This window comes from Neomonachus schauinslandi, chromosome 15, assembly GCF_002201575.2.
Source record: "Neomonachus schauinslandi chromosome 15, ASM220157v2, whole genome shotgun sequence".
NCBI classification, from domain to species: domain Eukaryota; kingdom Metazoa; phylum Chordata; class Mammalia; order Carnivora; family Phocidae; genus Neomonachus; species Neomonachus schauinslandi.
The window spans coordinates 48817934-48837490 of record NC_058417.1 but is presented as its reverse complement, the minus strand read 5'-3'; the positions used below and the strand labels follow the sequence as shown (position 1 = coordinate 48837490).

Below are 19557 nucleotides of genomic sequence, written 5' to 3'. Positions count from 1 at the left end.
TGTAGTGGGGGGGAAAAAAATCAGTCTTAACAGAAATAAATAACCACAATCGTGACAGATCATGTTAATTCTTCTGTAGTCATCAATAATACTTTCTAGCACATGCATTCCTCCACAGAAAGAAAGGAGAGTAGGCACGTAGGTGACATATTTAACTCTCTCAGATACCATGTTTTAGCAGGGCACTGATTTCTTAATTGGTAATGTCGTGGTTTTGTTTGAGGTGGGGTCTCCAAGCCGTCACAGCCTGCTCAGATGGCACTATGGTCAGGAGCTCAGCCGCATAGCTTCTGAATCTCTTTGTTCAGTTCTGGACAATTTTTGTTCCACAAGTGGGTACCTCATAAAGGCAACTCTGTACATCCTAAAGCCCTCGTCCTTGTCTTATTCTCAGTCTTCACACTTTCTTTTGTGCTCCTTGTGTTAATTTTCTGTTGCCGCTGTAACAGATAACTGTGAACTTCATGGCTGAAAACAAAACAGATTTATCATCTTACAGTTTGGGAGGTGAGAAGTGTGATGTGAGTCTCACTGGATGAAAATCAAGGTGCCAGCAGGGCACCTTGGATTCATTTCTGGAGGATGAGAGGGAGAATTCTGTTTTCTTGCCTTCTAGCATTTCCAGAGGCTGCCCGCCTTCCTCGGCTTATGCCCGCCTTCCTCCATCTTCAAAGCCAGCAACCGGTTGACCCTTTTAACAGCACCTTGCACTGACTGCCTTTTTTACTTCTCTTTTCCACTTTTCAGGACTCTTGTGATTACATTGGGTCCCCCTAGATAACCCAGGATTATCTCCCTGACTTAGAGTCGGTTGATTAGCAAACTTACTCCCATCTGTTCCCTTAATTCTCCTTCGTCATGTAATGTAATATATTCACAAGTTCCAGGCTTAGAACGGGACCATTCTTCTGTCTGCCTTATTCCTCTTCAATTATTCCTTGCTTTTCAGACTGAAATGGCAGATGCACAATATTCCCTGCAAGACACAATGATTAGGTTTTATCTCTGCCTTGAGTTGGTGACCTTCCCATTTGAGCTGCCTCCTGAATACCAGTAGGGACCAGCATATTCGTGGCTTTGCTCTCGCCCCATGGATAAGATCAGCATTAGGTCATGTATCTAGTAGCCAGAAACAACCTTATTAGTAATATGATGGAAGAGACAATAGCAATTCTATAGTTTGCAACCCTCTTCAAAATGGCACCAAAGGAAGACACAATGACCCCCAAAACCCAGGTCTTATTGACTTGTGCTCCAAGCTTTGTGGCAAAGCTTAAGCCATTACGCTTGGAACATTTCCTGGACCAATTCCCCTCCTACAATGTTGGGTTCTGCTCATTAAGATTACACCTTATGTTTTCCTTATCAACTAAGATAATTCATGGGCATTTATGTTTTACAAGTCTCAGAGTAATTTTGTTTTTCTTCCTGATGGGAAAATAATGAGATAGACTTCTTTTTTTTTTTTAATATTTTATTTATTTGACAGAGAGAAACACAGCGAGAGAGGGAACACAAGCAGGGGGAGTGGGAGAGGGAGAAGCAGGCTTCCCGCCAAGCAGGGAGCCCGATGTGGGGCTTGATCCCAGGACCCTGAGATCATGACCTGAGCTGAAGGCAGACGCTTCACAACTGAGCCACTCAGGCGCCCCATGAGATAGACTTCTTGCAATTCAATTATGAAACTCATTCTGGGAGATACACTAGTAATTCTTGGACTGCACTAAGATGACCATATAAATAATTACATCATGCTACCACTACCAGACTGAAGGTTATATCTGGAATCTGCTGCCTTCACTAGGTTTGAAAGAGACCATCTGATGGCTGTTAGACAGCTAAGTCCTGAATTGTTGTTGTTATATAGGTTCTCTATATATAATGTCCTTTGCAAACAATTCTATAAAGAGTTGTTGATGACGGGGCCTCCTTATTGGAAACTGACAGTCTGGCTGACTGGTAGACCTGTGTGTAAGCCTAAAGGCTAGCGCTCTCTCCCTGTGAGCTTAAGCCCTTACATGGATTACCCCCAAGGCCAAGGTTGAGCCCATAAGTAGGAGGCAATGGATGACTGTTCCACTGAGAACAGCAGAGCAACATGGTACCTGAAAATCATCAGGCCTAAATTGCCTCCAATAATATACTATTAGAATGAGGTTCCAGTTCAAGGAACTCCAAATGCAAATTTACCTGATTCATGAGTTCGTTCCCTTTCTCCCTATTTCTACCTCCCACCTATCCACTCATATGCATGCAGGAGTAACAGACATCATGAATCTGAAAATTATTTTAGGTGCTCTTTTCTACTGGCAATAAAATGGGGCCCGCGACTTGCAAGAATCAAATTTGTCTGTAATGACACCACACATACCTCTTTACCCAACAGACCTTATCACAATAAATATATTTTTCTGCTCATACTTTTCCAACAAAGAGCAACTTCACACCACTGGGTCCAACTCTGGCAAGATCTCAGAATCTAAACAGCTTGAGAAGGCACAGAACTTCAAAGGTTCTTTCTATTTTTCAGGACATTTTTCACCTCTTTCAGTTTTTGTGAGAAAATCAAACATGACTGTAGGGTGAAGAAAAAATTGGGTAGGCTGTTTTTTATCCTTGGCATTTTAGACTCTTTTCAATTCTACTTCTTGCATCCCACCCATACAACACCTAAGGTTTGTTTTTTTTCCCTCCTCATCTTTGCAAATACCCTTTCCAGTGGATGCACTTTGTCTCTCTGCCCACACCCAGAAGAGGTGCTTGCCCCAGATATGGAAGCTACAAGGGTGCTCTCTTTGCACCCATCATGGGCTTGTCTTTCTTGAGAATTCAGTTCATCAGGTCTCCTTGCATCTATTGCTTTTTGTTCGTGCTATGGGAAATATGGTTTTAATTTTGTCTGGATTACTGTTGTTTCTTACCATTGGTGTAAAGATACTCCACATTCTTCTATATCTCAGCTGTGGACTTGAACAAAACAACGATATTGTTTCATGCACATTCTCATCACCTCCCTGATATTCCATGAGGTGGAACTAGATGCCAAGCTTCTGCCATGACCATTAGCCCTGCAGGTCCTTTCAAGTGAGAGAATATTGTGTGGTTTTCAGGGATTTCTTCATAATTTTAGATTCAGTTAATTTTCTCAATCTTTGATTAATATGCACATTTTGGTCAGGAGAGTCAAACTTTTTTGTGTATATTCCTTAACTTGAGGCAAAATTTAATAATTTAACTGACATTTTGTGGGGGAGTATCTGTGGTTTGGGGTTAAATTATATTCTAGTTTTATTGCAAATAGATATTTCTTCAGTGTTCTTTGTATTTGTCCCTTTGGGTAGATTTTTCAAAGGAAAATGGGCAAATCACTTTTTCACTTCCACTTTGAAGATATCAGGCTGATTTTTGTTCCATTATAAACTGTTTTCTCTTTCCTTTCTGAACGACCCCACCTCTACCCTGACAACTTAATTCTAACTTTTCCCTCTATCCTTTAATTTTAAACATACCATTCTTTTTTGCCATTGTATTTGGTACTTGGAGAGCCTTTTTGGGAAATATACATGTCTTCCAACTACCTTGAAAAATTAATTTCCATTGGGCTTTTTACAATATACTTTCTTCAGTATATTTTTCTCCCAGCTGTTTTTTCTTCTTTTGGGGTATCTCTTTACCAAATACTTTCCTTTTGATCCTACTTTTTTTCTTTCTACTTCATGTATTTTTTATCTCTCTCATCATTTTTAAATGAGTTTTGATTTTCTTTGAAAATTTGGCAAGATTATGAAATTTTTCTCCATATCATAGATCTTATGTTCTTTACTGACTTCAATGGGACTTTTAAGTATGTAATTTGCTTTTCATTTCTTCTTACCTTTCTTCTTGAATTTTATTATAGTCATTAAATGGAAGACTTGAAAACTTTTCTTCTGTTTATCGTAATAAAGTTTCTTTTGAAAGATCATATATTTTCTCTGCCTCTTGAGAGTAATCAATCTTTCCTTATGTTCCAGCATTTGGGGGCTCCTGATAATGACTGGACAGACCAAAGCCCATGGCTAAGTAGTCTGAGTGCATCCCTCCTTGAGCTCCTCACCCCCTGTCTGGATGTTGGTAGAATCTCTGATCTTGCACAAAATGGAGGATTGATCTGCGCAATCCTTAGACAAATTTTGAAAAGAGCATTGTCACAGTGGTTAAGAGTGAGGTCTCTAGAACTTGGTCATCTAAGTTAAAGCTCTGAATCTGCCACCATTAGCTGTGTTTGGCAAGTCACTCAGCCTCTATGTGTCTCATATCTCTCATCTTTTAAATGGGGAGAATAATAGGATCTATTCCAAAGGTTTATTATGAGGATTAAACTAATTGGTTTTGTTAGTTAACTTGAACTTCCCTTCATATGTTTTTAGCCTCTGGCTCCTTTTCCTACACATGCAATTGGACATAGCTGTTACAATGTTTCTTTTTGGTTTGATTGCACAATGTTTCCTATTTCAGACCTTCACATTTACTTCCTTCTTTATTTTAAAATAAACAGGTCAGAATGAGCAAGAGGCACATAAGTGTGGGTCAGCAAACGTGGGCTCTCCTCTGCAAGAACTTTCTGAAGAAATGGAGGATGAAGAGAGAGACCTTGTTGGTATGGCTCAGAGCCTATGTCTTCTCATATTTAGAAGAGGAAAATGTTTTTTTGGGGACACTGCAAACAGTTTATCTTCATTATTTAATGTTTCATATATATGTTCTATTGTTAACTAACAGCCTGGAAAATTTTCCAAATTCTGGACTTTGCTACAACTTAAATGAAAGTCCTTTAAATATATTATTATTTTATGTCTGACTAGAGGCATTCTTTAAATAATTGATATTCAGAAGCTCTCTGAAAAATAAAGCCATGCTTTTTATTGCAGAGATAGTAATTCTTAAAATCTGAACTCATTTGAAACTCATGAAGGGGGGCACCTGGGCGGCTCAGCCGTTAAGCGTCTACCTTTGGCTCAGGTCATGATCCCGGGGTTCTGGGATTGAGCCCCGCATCGGGCTCCCTGCTCAGCGGGGAGCCTGCTTCTCCCTCCCCCACTCACCCTGCTTGTGTTCTCTCTCTCACTGTGTCTCTCTCTGTCAAATAAATAAATAAAATCTTTTTTTTTTTTTTTAATAAAGAAACTCAGGAAGGAATAGGTACAAAAGTTCAGGGTCAAAGTCAAAGAAAGAAGCAAATTTAACCCAGAATTAATCCAGCAAGTAATCAAAAATTAAAAAAAAGAACTTCAAAAGACAAATTGTAGCACTTCTGCACACTTGTACTAAGGATACAATGTCAATTTGAAATAAATAATGGGTATATAAACAGAAAAAGAAAATGGCATTTTGAATTTTTGCTTCTATTAAGACAATACTTAGTTTCTCCTGATAAGAATGAGCAGATGTACTTTGTGTAGAAAATTAAGTAAATCGAGAAAAATACATTAAAAAAGTTAAAATCACGTATAAAATACCCATCATTCAAGGGTTAGTATATTAATATTTCATTTTATGAACACTGTGTGTGTGTGTCTGTGTTGTTTCAACAAATATGTATTGAATTCTTGGATTAACAGTAAATAAAGCATACAAAAATCCCAGCATGGAGTAAAGATTATATAAGTATAAATATAAAAGTTGGATTCTACCCTACATAGATGTGTTACTTGCAACCTTTTAACTGTTTTTAATATAAGCATCACATCTGTCAATTGATCTATCTCGATATAGAGCAACACACATACTAAAACAAGATCAGATGGTAAATAAGATATGTATCTCTTTTAAAGACCCGGTGTTTAGAATCGAAAGTGTGTAATAGGGTCTCTTCTTAATACCAGATTTCAAATGCATTCTGTTGCATTTCCAATTTCGGAATGTTGTCACAATGACAAAGATTTTTTAAAATTCTTTTTATGAGCAGTATTTTGGGATGATCTTCTTCCTCATATACAGCAGCAGCAGATAAAAATAGGACCTTGCTCCTGTTGATGAGAGCTGGAAACCAATTTCATGACACCTAACATTTCTCTATCATCGACACTCAGGTGCAAGCATGACTGTAAACCACTGGGCCATTCCTGAAGCAATCTAGCCTCTAACACTCACATTAAAGTATGATAAACTTAGACTCTCAATCATAATTGGAATCAATGCCACAACTCTCTCTTGATGGATGATGCATATATTTCAAAATATGCTAATCAAAAGACAAAAGAAAACGGAAACACTGGGAAACTGGGAGAGAGGAAAAAATGGTCCATGCTACATAACAAAACTACGTGTTTGAGGTTGTTTGTGGATGATTTATCTGTGGATGAGCAGCTATTGATCTGCTTCATTTTTCTCTCATTGCTGTGTAGGAATGGTTTTTCTCATTTCTTCTAGTATTGTTTGCATACCGACTTTCCTCCAATTTACATCAAGTTAATGACTTCCCTCAATTGCCTGCTATGAATCTGGGACGTGTAGATAATTTTAATGATTCTAATTATGTGATTGCATTTGCACCTGAATCCAAAACAACCCAGGAGATCATGAACAAAGTGGCTTCAGCCCCATTCATGAAAGGTATGTTCTCTGGCAGTTCTGGGTGTTTTCCTGATATGCAAAACATACAAATTTATTTTAGGATTTCCTATTATCTTCATTATAGTCCGTATCAAAATGAAACATTATTCAAATGTATGCTAGTGAGAAGATTCTGGAAATATTGCACAGTGCTGACAGTATGGTTTTTAAATCTCTTCAAATATATAAAAAATTGAGAGAGAAATTAGACAGTTAAATCAAGAAATCATGGGCAATAATTACCAACAAAACTAGGTGGTAAGGTGTTTCCCCAAATCCCACAATATAAGTGGGTGGGGAAAAAGCACCAACAGCCACCAAGTCTACATGGCATCTCTCTCTGGGGTGTTGGGAGAGTGAAGGGGAGCAGTGGGGTATCTGATGGTCCTGAGAAGAACCCCTTTAGAGGAAGCCAGTACCCACTGCAAAGAAGAGTAGGCCAATCTGCAAGCAACTGAAACCATTTTCGGCTACTGTACTGGTAGGGTAGTGTTGGACTGTTATTCCAAAGCTGTTACATATGTAAAGTGGGATATACCAAATAAGTAATTATGGAATAGTCTTTTTCTCTCACCCCTGTGTCTTGGAAACCCAGGAGTCTCCAAGACTGGAGGAAAGGAGATGCAGAGGTCTGGGACAGGAAATTGACAGGGTAAAAAATATTGTCAGGGCACCTGGTTGGCACAGTTGGTTGAGCGTCCGACTCTTGGTTTTGGCTCAGGTAGTAATCTCAGGGCTGTGGGATCAAGCCCCGCATCAGGCTCCATGCTCAGTGCAGAGTCTGCTTGAGACTCTCTCTCCCTCTTCCTCTGCCCCTCCCCCCATGCTTGCACGCTCTCTCTCTCAAATAAATAATCTTTTAAAAATATGTTGTCATTCCTGATAGCTAGGAAGCCAGTGATAATGAATAGGTTCTGTCAAAGGGACTCAGCAGTCACCTTGAGGAGACTCCCACTGGTCTAAGTTGGCATACTTTGAGCTTCAACAAGAATAGTAAGTGTAATGATATGAAACTCATCTAATGCATACATAAAATCCAGGCTTTCATAATGTATTAAAAGAAAAAAATTGCTTTTGGAAGATGGTACAAAATCATTCTTCTTATGAAAATTTGTATATAAAGGGAAGATACCCAGTATTTATCCTGTATGAACTGTACTATTGGGTAATCAAACAGATGCTGGAAAGTACTGTTTTATAAATGTTTTCTACTAATAAATAAAAAAACAAATGATGGCAATATAATATCACCATTTTGAAACTCCCATTGAGTTAATGGATCTAGGCACTAAGTGTCCATGGCTGCTAATAATATCTCCAAACACCAGATCATCAGAAATCCTGACACTCTGATGAAAGAAAACACCACCACATATAGTCTTGCCAAAGGGATTAGCCAGAGTCTGATTAAGCCTCTGGATGCCACTGCCAGATTGCAGGAAATGCAGGGATTAGGAACATGTCAGATTGCACTAGAAGCGTGCATCCATCAGAATCCAGGCTGCAGGGAATTACGTGGTTTCAGTGGCCCGGGTTTGGTCAGTAACAGTCATTAATTCACATGATATTTTTTGGATATCTTGAGAAAACATTCTCTAAATTTAACAATTTTATGCTGTCTTCGGAGGTTTGGCCACATTGACACCATTATCACATGAAAGTACATATTATAATTGTAGGATATAGTTCAAATTTGGATAGGTCTGTGTATTGCTAGGGGTATTGCTGGTATAGTTCAAATTTGGATAGGTCTGTGTATTGCTAGGGGTATTGCTGGTACAGTTCAAATTTGGATAGGTCTGTGTATTGCTAGTGGTATTGTTATTATTCCAAATTCAATGCTTTAAATCACTGGTTTAAAAGCTTTATTGGAAAGGCATAATCTGTTTGTGATAAAAGTGATTGCCACATTAACTCTGATTTTATCTAGAATTTTAGACACTCCCCCATAGTATGAGTCTTATTTAGGACCAGCCCTGCCTTTAGTGCATAAAGAACTTTAACATAATTGAACATGGCCTGCCGTCATTGTACCACATAGAAATCTTACTTATTAGCTACTTTCTTCTTACTTATTAGCTACTTTCTTTCACGTGGCAGGAAGAACAATCGTGGGGTGGCCGGATGAGAAAAGTATGGACGATTTGGATTTAAACTACTCTATAGATGCAGTGAAAGTCATCTTTAATGATACCTTCTCATATCATTTGAAGTTTTTCTGGGGAGGGAGAATCCCCAAGATGAAGGAACACAGAGACCATTCAGGTAACTTTCCTACTAGAAGGGTTTTTTTTTTTTGGCTATTATGTCATTAACCACTAGAGGGCACATGTGATCCCTGAAGTCCACACAAACATACGCTGCGTGTACTCTTAATTCCTGAACATAAATGAGATTCATTCTTATTTAAAGAAAGCCTGTGTTCTTAAGTGTATTGTTTTATAAATAAAATCTTAAAAAAAAAAGAAACAACAACAACAAGAAATTATATTTGCTATTATTCCTATGCTTCTCCTAAATATAACCTGAAGGAAAGATTCTTACTCATTGATTCCCAAATGTTTAAAAAAATGTAGTGCTTTCTTGGCAAAAGCAGCAGAAGAACAAAGCTCAAAAAAACATTCTCGGCTAACTGAGAGAATAATAGATTGAATAAAAATTATTAATAACTGGTCTTAACAACATTAATAAAGCAATTCTGGTGTATTCTTCTTGGGTGTGCTCTTCAAGCCTCACCGGAGAAGTCCTACCGTACACTGTATTATTGTGGACTTGTACTGCATTTTGGAACATTTGAAGTTTTGATTTTCCCTATACCAAGATCGTCCCATCCCATCATAAATGGTTATGTTCTTCTTTTATGAAAGCTCATTGTCAAGTGATGGATGAAAAAATCACATGTGAAGGTTCAGTGTTCTGGGAGAAAGGCTTTGTAGCTTTTCAAGCTGCCATTAACGCTGCTATCATAGAAGTGAGTATTAAGTTAAAGAAAACTAATTGCATTGTAAATTACATTTTGATGCGTGGTGCTACAATGGATTGCCCTACCTTAGCATTTAATTAATTGAGTCAATTTATTTGGCACAATCCACTGAGCAACTGCTATATGTGAGCCATTACACTAAGCACTGAGGGTCAAGAAATAAGTAGAACACAGGTACTTTTCTCCAGGGATCCTGGATAATGAGGGGACAGAAATGTGGACATGAAGTCACAATAAAAGTTGAGGTTCTATCATGGAATTATACATGCTGTGCAAGGCAAACAATGAAGCAGAAGACACTCTGATGAGAAATATCAGGGAAGATGAGTAACTGAAGCAACATTTCAGTTGTGCCTTCCAGCATGAGTAAAATTTTGTCTAGTGAAGATGGTAAATAGGAATGTTCTAAGGAGTCAGGACAGAACTTGGAGTGTTTCAGGAACACAAGGAGCCAGATTATGATGAACATATATATTTAAATGTGGAATGCACATAATTTCTTATAACAGAGAAAACACACGAGGTTATAATTGGTGTGATGATAACAATGTGTTCATTGATACTTTCCCTTAGATCACAACAAATCATTCAGTGATGGAAGAGCTGATGTCAATTACTGGTATAAATATGAAGATATTACCTTTTGTTGCCCAAGCAGGAGTTGCGACTGATTTTTTCATATTCCTCTGCATTATTTCTTTTTCCGCATTCATTTACTATGTATCAGTCAATGTTACCCAAGAAAGACAATACATTAAGTCATTGATGACGATGATGGGCCTTCGAGAATCAGCATTCTGGTAAGTTACATGGCCACAGCCTATCATGCAACATAGATAAACACAACAAGCTAGCTGGTTGGATTCCCTAAGCCTATGAAGTATCATATTTAAACTTGATTCTTTCCTAAAGCAGAGCATTATAAAGGAATGGAATAGATTCAAGTAGGCATGGTAAATAAAACTTTTCATACTTCTTTAAAGAAAGTCTGATCCCATAGATGTCTGCTGATACCCAAGTCAGTAAGCAATAAAAATGATGACTCTCAGTCACTAGTTGCAAGACACGAGTGCACCCAAATATGTAAGAACTTGAGGTTTCTAATGTTCGATGAAATATACATTTCAGATATTTTGTGAGATTGGGTGGTTGATACTGCCCTCACATTGAATGATTCATCACTCTGATGACACTGATGGAAAAAAAGCCCATTATGCCCTTTCAGCACAGAGCTTCCCTAGTGGAGGACTAACAGAGTGGTTAGAACACAGGCCTGGGAGGCAGGAAGCTATGGGTCTTCTCCATCTGTCCATTACCATCCCAAACAAGCTACTTAATTTCTTAAAACTCAGTTTCTTTTTCTGTGAAACATTGGTAATGGCATCTGTCTCTCATTGGCCATGACGATTAAAGAAGGGAATGTATTTAAAGTGCTTTGCATTGAGCATAACAAAAATTAAACACTCAATATTAGATGACAGTTGATAGAAATTTGGGAAGGGTCAGAGTCTGAGAGGACAGTAGTTATAAGTTAAGAAACCAAGGAGTGAGGGATGCCTGGGTGCCTCAGTCAGTTAAATGTCTGCCTTTGGCTCAGGTCATGATCTCAGCATCTCGGGGTCCCTGCATTGGGCTCCCTACTCACCCAGGAGGCTGCTTCTCCCTCTCCTGCTCCCCCTGCTTGTGCTCTCTCTCTCTCTCTGTCAAATAAATAAAATCTTAAAAAACAACAACAACAACAACAACAACAACAACAAAATAAGGAGTGAATCTCCAACTAACAACAAAAAAAAATTTAATGGGTTTAGCCAAGGGATGTATTTGAGATATAGAATAGTAAAAGCATGAATTCTGGACTGAAAAAGTCATGGTTTGCATTTGGTTTCTTTATATACTGATGTTATTCTCAGTGGTAAACAAGATTTGTAGAATCTACAGAATAGCTCTGGACATATGCCATGTAGTCTTTAAAAGGACATTAGGGGAGGACAAGATGGCGGAGGAGTAGGAGACCTTAGTTTCATCTGGTCCTAGGAATTCAGCTAAATAGCTATCAAACCATTCTGAACACCTGTGAACTCAACTAGAGATCTAAGAAAAGAATTGCTTCAAAACTACAAATAGAAAAGTGACCGCTTTCTGCAAGACAGAATGACAAGACAGAAAAACTCACCTCAAAAAGAACAAGGGGCAGTACTGATGGCTAGAGACCTAATCAGTCTGGATATAAGTAAAATGTCGGAACTAGAGTTCAGAATCATGATTATAAAGATATTAGCTGGGCTTGAAAAAAGCATAGAAGACACTAGAGAATCCCTTTCTGAATAAATAAAAGAACTAAAATCTAATCAAGTCAAAATTAAAAAGGCTATTAATGAAATGCAATAAAAAATGGAGGCTCTAACTGCTAGGATAAATGAGTCAGAAGAGAGAATTAGTGATAAAGAAGACAAAATGATGGAGAATAAAGAAGCTGAGAAAAAGAGAGATAAACAACTACTGTATCACGAAGGGAGAATTCGAGAGATAAGTGATACCATAAAGCAAAACAATATTAGAATAACTGGGATCCCAGAAGAAGAGGCGGGGCAGAAGGTATATTGGAGCAAATTATAGTGGAGAACTTCCCTAATCTGGGGAAGGAAACAGGCATTCAAGTCCAGGAGGCACAGAGAAACCCCCTCAAAAATCAATTAAAATAGGTCAACACCCCAACATATAATAGTGAAACTTGCAAATCTCAGAGACAAAGAGAAAATCCTAAAAGCAGCTCAGGACAAGAAGTCCTTAACCTACAAGGGTGGAAACATTAGACTGGCAGCAGACCTATCCACAGAGACCTGGCAAGCCAGAAAGGAGTGGCATCATATATTCAGGGTGCTAAATGCAAAAAATATGCAACCAAGAATACTTTATTCAGTTAGGATGGCATTCAAAATGGGAGAGATAAAAAGCTTCCAGAACAAACAGAAACTAAAAGAATTTGTGATCACTAAACCAGTCCTGCAAGAAATATTAAAAGGGATCCTTTAAGCGAAGAGAGAGCCCAAAAGTAACATAGGCCAGAAAGGAACAGAGACAGTATACAGAAACAGTGACTTTACAGGTAATTTAATGGCACTAAATTAATATCTTTCAATAATTACCCTGAATGTAAATGGGCTAAATGCCCCTATCAAAAGACACAGGGTATCAGATTGGATAAAAAAGCAAGACCCATCAATATGCTGTCTGCAAGAGACTCATTTTAGACCCAAAGACACCTCCAGATTGAAAGTGAGGAAGTGGAAAACCATTTATCATGCTAATGGACATCAAAAGAAAGCTGGGGTAGCAATCCTTGTATCAGACAAATTAGATATTAAACCAAAGACTGTAATAAGAGATGAAGAAGAACACTATATCAAAATTAAAGGGTCTATCCAACAAGATGATCTAACAATTTTAAATATTTATGCGCCTAACATGGAGGCAGCCAATTATATAAAGCAATTAATAACAAAGTTAAAGAAACACATCAATAATAATACAAAAATAGTAGGGGACTTTAACACTCCACTCACTGCAATGGACAGATCATCTAAGCAGAAGATCAACCAGGAAACAGTGGCTTTGAATGACACACTGGACCAGATGGACTTCACAGATATATTCAGAGCATTCCATCATAAAGCAACAGAATACACATTCTTGAGTGCACATGGAACATTCTCCAGAATAGATCACATACTGGGTCACAAATCAGGTCTCAACTGGTACCAAAAGATTGGGATCACTCCCTGCATAATTTTGGACCACAGTGTTTGGAAACTGGAACTCTATCACAAAAGGAAATTTGGAAAGAACTCAAATTCATGGAGGCTAAAGAGCATCCTACTGAAGAATGAATGGGTCAACCAGGAAATTAAAGAAGAATTTAAAAAATTCATGGAAACAAATGAAAATGAAACACAACAGTTCAAAACCTTTGGGATGCAGCAAAGGCAGTCCTAAGAGGGAAGTATATAGTAATACAAGGCTTTCTCAAGAAACAAGAAAGGTCTCAAATACACAACCTAGCCTTACAACTAAAGGAGCTGGAGAAAGAACAGGAAATAAAACCTAAACCCAGCAGAAGAGAATTAATAAAGATTAGAGCAGAAATCAATAAAATAAAAACCAAAAGAACAGTAGAACAGATCAACAAAACTAGGAGCTGGTTCTTTCAAAGAATTAATAAGATTGATAAACCCCTGGCCAGACTTATCAAAAAGAAAAGAGAAAGGACCCAAGTAAATAAAATCATGAATGAAAGAAGAGAGATCATAACCTACACTGAAGAAATACAATTATAAGAACATATTACAAGCAACTATATGCCAACAAATTAGGCAATGTGGAAGAAATGGATGCATTCCTAGAAATGTATAAACTACCAAAACTGAACCAGGAAGAAATAGAAAACCTGAACAGACCCATAATCAGCAAGGAAATTGAAGCAATAATAAAAAATCTCCCAACAAACAAGAGTCCAGGGCCGGATCACTTCCCAGGGGAATTCTATAAAACATTTAAAGAAGAATTAGTACCTATTCTTCTGAAGCTGTTTCAAAAAATAGAAATGGAAGGAAAACTTCCCAACTCTATGAGGCCAGCATTATCTTGATCCTAAAACCAGACAAAGACCCCACCAAAAAGGAGAATTATAGACCAATATCCCTGATGAACATGAATGCAGAAATTCTCACCAAGATACAAATCAATAGGATCCAACAGTACATTAAAAGGATTATTCACCATGACCAAGTGGGATTTATTCCTAGGCTGCAAGGCAGGTTCAACATCTGCAAATCAATCAATGTGATACACTACATTAGTAAAAGAAAGGACAAGAACCATATCATCCTCTCAATAGATGCAGAAAAAGCACTTGACAAAGTACAGCATCCTTTCTTGATCAAAACTCTTCACAGTGTAGGAAAAGAGGGAACATACCTCAATATCATAAAAGTCGTTGGGCATCTGCCTTTGGCTCGGGTCGTGATCCCAGGGTCCTGGGATCGAGCCCCACATCGGGCTCCCTGCTCCGCGGGAAGCCTGCTTCTCCCTCTCCCACTCCCCCTGCTTGTGTTCCCTCTCTCGCTGTGTCTCTCTCTGTCAAATAAATAAAATCTACAAAAAAAAAAAAAAGACCATATACAAAAAGCCCACAGTGAATATCAATGGGGAAAAACTGAGAGCTTTTCCCCTAAGGTCAAGAACATGACAGGGATGTCCACTCTCACCACTGTTGTTCAACATAATACTAGAAGTCCTAGCCTCAGCAGTCAGACAATAAAAGGAAATAAAAGGCAACCCAATTGGCAAAGAAGAAGTCAAACTCTCACTCTTTGCAGATTACATGATACTCTATGTGGAAAACCCAAAAGACTCCACCCCAAAATTGCTAGAACTCATACAGGAATTCAGCAAAGTGGCAGGATATGAAATCAATGCACAGAAATCAGTTGCATTTCTATACACTAACAACGAGACAGAAGAAAGAGAAATTAGGGAGTTGATCCCATTTATAATTGCACCAAAAACCATAAGATACCTAGGAATAAACCTAACCAAAGAGGCAAAGGGTCTGTACTCAGAAAACTATAGAACACTCATGAAAGAAACTGAGGAAGACACATAGAAATGGAAAAATGTTCCATGTTCATGGATTGGAAGAACAAATATTGTTAAAATGTCTACGCTACCTAGAGCAAACTACACATTTAATGCAATCATATCAAAATACCAACAACTTTTTTCACAGAGCTGGAACAAATAATCCTAAAATTTGTATGGAACAAGAAACGACCCCGAATAGCCAGAGGAATGTTGAAAAAGAAAACCAAAGCGAGTGGCATCACAATTCCGGACTTCAAGCTCTATTACAAAGCTGTCATCATCAAGACAATATGGTACTGGCACAAAAACAGACACATAGAATGTCAATGGGACAGAATAGAGAGCCCAGAAATGGACCCTCAACTCTATGGTCAACTCATCTTTGACAAAGCAGGAAAGAATATCTGATGGAAAAAAGACAGTCTATTTAACAAATGGTGTTGGGAAAATTGGACAACCACATGCAGAATAATGAAACTGGAACATTTTCTTACACCACACAAAAATAGACTCAAAATGGATGAAAAACCTAAATGTGAGACAGGAGTCCATCAAAATCCTAGAGGAGAACACAGGCAGCAACCTCTTCGACCTCGGCCACAGCAGACTTCTTGGTAGACACATCTCCAAAGGCAAGGGAAGCAAGGGCAAAAATGAACTATTGGGACTTCATCAAGATCAAAAGCTTTTGCACAGCAAAGGAAACAGTCAACAAAACCAAAAGACAACCGACAGAATGGGAGAAGATATTTGCAAATGACATATCAGATAAAGGGCTAGTATCCAAAATCTATAAAGAACTTATCAAACTCAACACCCAAAGAACAAATAATCCAATCAAGAAATGGGCAGAAGACATGAACAGACATTTTTCCAAAGAAGACATCCAAATGGCTAACAGACACATGAAAAAGTGCTCAACATCACTCGGCATCAGGGAAATCCAAATCAAAACCACAATGAGATACCACCTCACACCAGTCAGAATGGCTAAAATTAACAAGTCAGGAAACGACAGATGTTGGCGGGGATGCGGAGAAAGGGGAACCCTCCTACACTGTTGGTGGGAATGCAAGCTGGTGCAACCATTCTGGAAAACAGTATGGAGGTTCCTCAAAAAGTTGAAAATAGAGATACCCTATGACCTAGTAATTGCACTACTGGGTATTTACCCCAAAGATACAAATGTAGTGATCCGAAGGGGCACCTGCACCCCAGTGTTTATAGCAGCAATGTCCACAGTAGCCAAAATATGGAAATAGCCCAGATGTCCATTGACAGATGAATGGATAAGGAAGATGTGGTGTATATATATATATATATATATTAAAAAATAGAAATCTACAGAGTCAGAGAAAAGTAAATGGGATACTACTCAGCCAGAAAGGATGGGAGGAAGGAAGGAAGGAAGGAAGGAAGAAAGAAAAAGAAATCTTGCCATTTGCAATGACATGGATGGAACTAGAGGGTATTGTGCTAAGTGAAATAAGTCAGAAAAAGACAATTATATGATCTCACTCATGTGGAATTTAAGATACAAAACAGAAGATCATAGGGGAAGAGAGGAAAATATAAAACAAGATGAAATCAGAGAGGGAGAAAAACCATAAGAGACTCTTGATCATAGGAAACAAACTGAGGCTTTCTGGAGGAGAGTCGGGTGGGGGGTTGGGGTAACTGGGTGATGGACATTAAGGAGGGCACATGATGTAATGAGCACTGGGTATTATATAAGACTGATGAATAACTGACCTCTACCTCTGAAACTAATAATACATTATATGTTAATTGAATTTAAATTTAAAAAAATAAATAATTTAAAAAGGAAAGGACGTTAGACACTATTCAGTTGGGTAGGAAGACCCCACATTTTTAATGCTGCCAATTTAAACCAAATTTATTTTTTTTTCCTCCAGAAATGTTCCATTAACTGAGTGTAAAAGTGGAGAAAATGAATTGCTGGTTTGATCTAGAATGGGAATTTTTCTGGTGTCTCTTTTTTTTAAATTCTGGAGCTCAATACTGAAGAAAATTTTGCTCACTATATTTTTTTAAAAAATAGAAATCTACAGAGTCAGAGAAAAGTAAACAATATGATAAAAAGAAGGGAGAAACCAAATGAATCCAATGAGAGAAGGTTAAAAAAAACCAGGACTTTTCCTGCATAAGAAAAGACTGTAACATTCTATTGATACTGCATATGAATGAAATTAGAAGTTTATGGGACACAGAGAGATGAACAATTTCAGATGAACAGAAGTGATTGAGCAAAGGGCATTGTTACAATTAGGCAAGACATGATGGCATTTAAACTTTGAAGTAAAGAAATTTAAGTGTTCACGTGGACTTGTTATAAACCAGTTGCCACATTAAACACATAACATACAACATTTTGTTTAATTCTCTTATTATTTTTCAATAGACAGTAAGGAAATTTAAAGAGATTCTACCTCTCAGATCATATAGTTACAGTGCAGCACAGAAAACCTGAACCTACATCTGTATGATTAGAAAGCTTGTTCTCTTTCCCCTATAAAAAACTTTCTTCCTGTTTCTTTGGCATTGATAGCAAGAAAAACATATCTTTGCATCCATCTGTCTTTCTGTATCTCTGTATTCCTAAGCCTAATCTGATTGTCTGTATCAGTGGTTGGCAAACTATGGCCCTTTTTTGAACAATCTGCAAGCTAGGAATGGCTTTTATGAAAACGCCTAAAAAAAATCAAAAGAACAATAATATTTTATGGCACACAAAAGCATATATGAAATTCAGACATCATTGTCTACAAATAAATTGTTGTTGAAGCAGAGCCCAGTCATTTGAACGTTGTCCGTGAACACAAAGGCAGACTTCAGTAGTTGCAAGAGACCATATGGTCCGAAAAGCCTGAAAGATTTACTATCTGGCTCATCAGAGAAAAAGTTTGCTGATCCCTGCTTCATCATCTGGTTTTTGTCCCTGGTGTTTATACTTTACTGAAAGAAGAAGTCCAGAACGGACATGTCGGTCATAGATGTTTTCCCAGAAAACTGTTCCCAGTTACCCTCATTATATGACTCAGTCTATTTCTTTATTTTGCAATTAGTCACCTATTTTACCTGTGTACTTATTGTCTACTTTCCCCGGTAGCATATGAACTTTGGGGACAGAGAAGTTTTCTAATCTCTTAGCTCTTGATATAAGGTACTCCCTTTACTCTTAATATAGAGTAAGCTTCCCAAATCATTTGCAGAGTAAGTGCATAAATACAGTGATAAAGTACCAGCCCTTGAACTGATGCTTCGTTTCTGTGCTAGGCTCTCCTGGGGTTTGATGTATGCTGGCTTCATCTTTATTGTGGCTACTTTGATGGCTCTTATTGTAAAATCTGCCCAAGTTGTCGTCCTAACTGGCTTTGTGGTGGTCTTCACCCTCTTTCTCCTCTATGGCCTGTCTTTGGTGAGTTGATAAATTTAATCTCTCTCTCTCTCTCAGAGAAACCAGTCATTTCTCACCAATTCTGGTCACACCTCTTCTGTTTCTGTTTGCAGTATATGAGTATTTGCATGAGACAGTATCTGGGGGGTGGGGGTGGAGGATTGGATGTTATATATTTTTATATTATGAAATTCTTTTTATTATGCTACTGATGATTCTCAGAGAATTATATACTACCTGAAGTTTTTCTCTCCTCTCAGATAACTTTAGCTTTCCTGATGAGCGTGTTGATAAAGAAACCTTTCCTTACTGGATTGGTTGTCTTTCTCCTTACTGTCTTTTGGGGGAGTCTGGGATTCACTGCATTGTACAGACATCTTCCTGCATTTTTGGAATGGACCCTATGTCTTCTTAGCCCTTTTGCTTTCACTGCTGGAATGGCTGAGGTAAGAGTTAATATAACTATTTCATTTTTTACAGAACATTAAAAAATTCTCTCTGAGGAATTCATGCTCTATGTTCTAAGCATCAAAATCCTCATCCGCTTTTGTAAAGATACACATCCAAGGTATCGGGGAGGTTTTCATTTTTCTCTCTCAGCGTAACTGGCTTTATTTTAAGTCATTAATATAGGTTGATACTCTATTATCGATGTGGGTCAGCTTTTATTTTCAATGGGTTGTCCCAATGAACAATTAACTAATTTAGTGCACAGGAAACATGACCCTTAATATTATCGCAAGTATTTGAAAACCAGGAATTCAATGGAAATAAATTTTTCTTTTTAATTGGCCAGTTGTACATGAAACTGAACCTCTTCTCAGAAAATTTAATTCTAGGTGTGACATCGTAACTGTAAAATGCTACATGAAAGGTTACATTATGTATAAACTCATTGCATCTCACTATAATAAGAAATTAT

The 19557-nt window shown here is 37.8% G+C and overlaps 1 protein-coding gene across 1 annotated transcript in view; it reads left to right on the top strand.

Moving 5' to 3' along the window:
• The window catches only part of ABCA9 (ATP binding cassette subfamily A member 9), a 58376-nt gene that overhangs the window by 806 nt on the left and 38013 nt on the right, over positions 1 to 19557 (top strand). The window contains exons 2-8 of the mRNA XM_044921847.1: positions 4538 to 4639; positions 6387 to 6594; positions 8695 to 8859; positions 9462 to 9565; positions 10151 to 10377; positions 18515 to 18656; positions 18896 to 19081. Coding sequence (XP_044777782.1) covers positions 4544 to 4639; positions 6387 to 6594; positions 8695 to 8859; positions 9462 to 9565; positions 10151 to 10377; positions 18515 to 18656; positions 18896 to 19081 — 1128 coding nt within the window. The 5' untranslated portion in view covers positions 4538 to 4543. The remainder of the gene's footprint in view (positions 1 to 4537; positions 4640 to 6386; positions 6595 to 8694; positions 8860 to 9461; positions 9566 to 10150; positions 10378 to 18514; positions 18657 to 18895; positions 19082 to 19557) is intronic.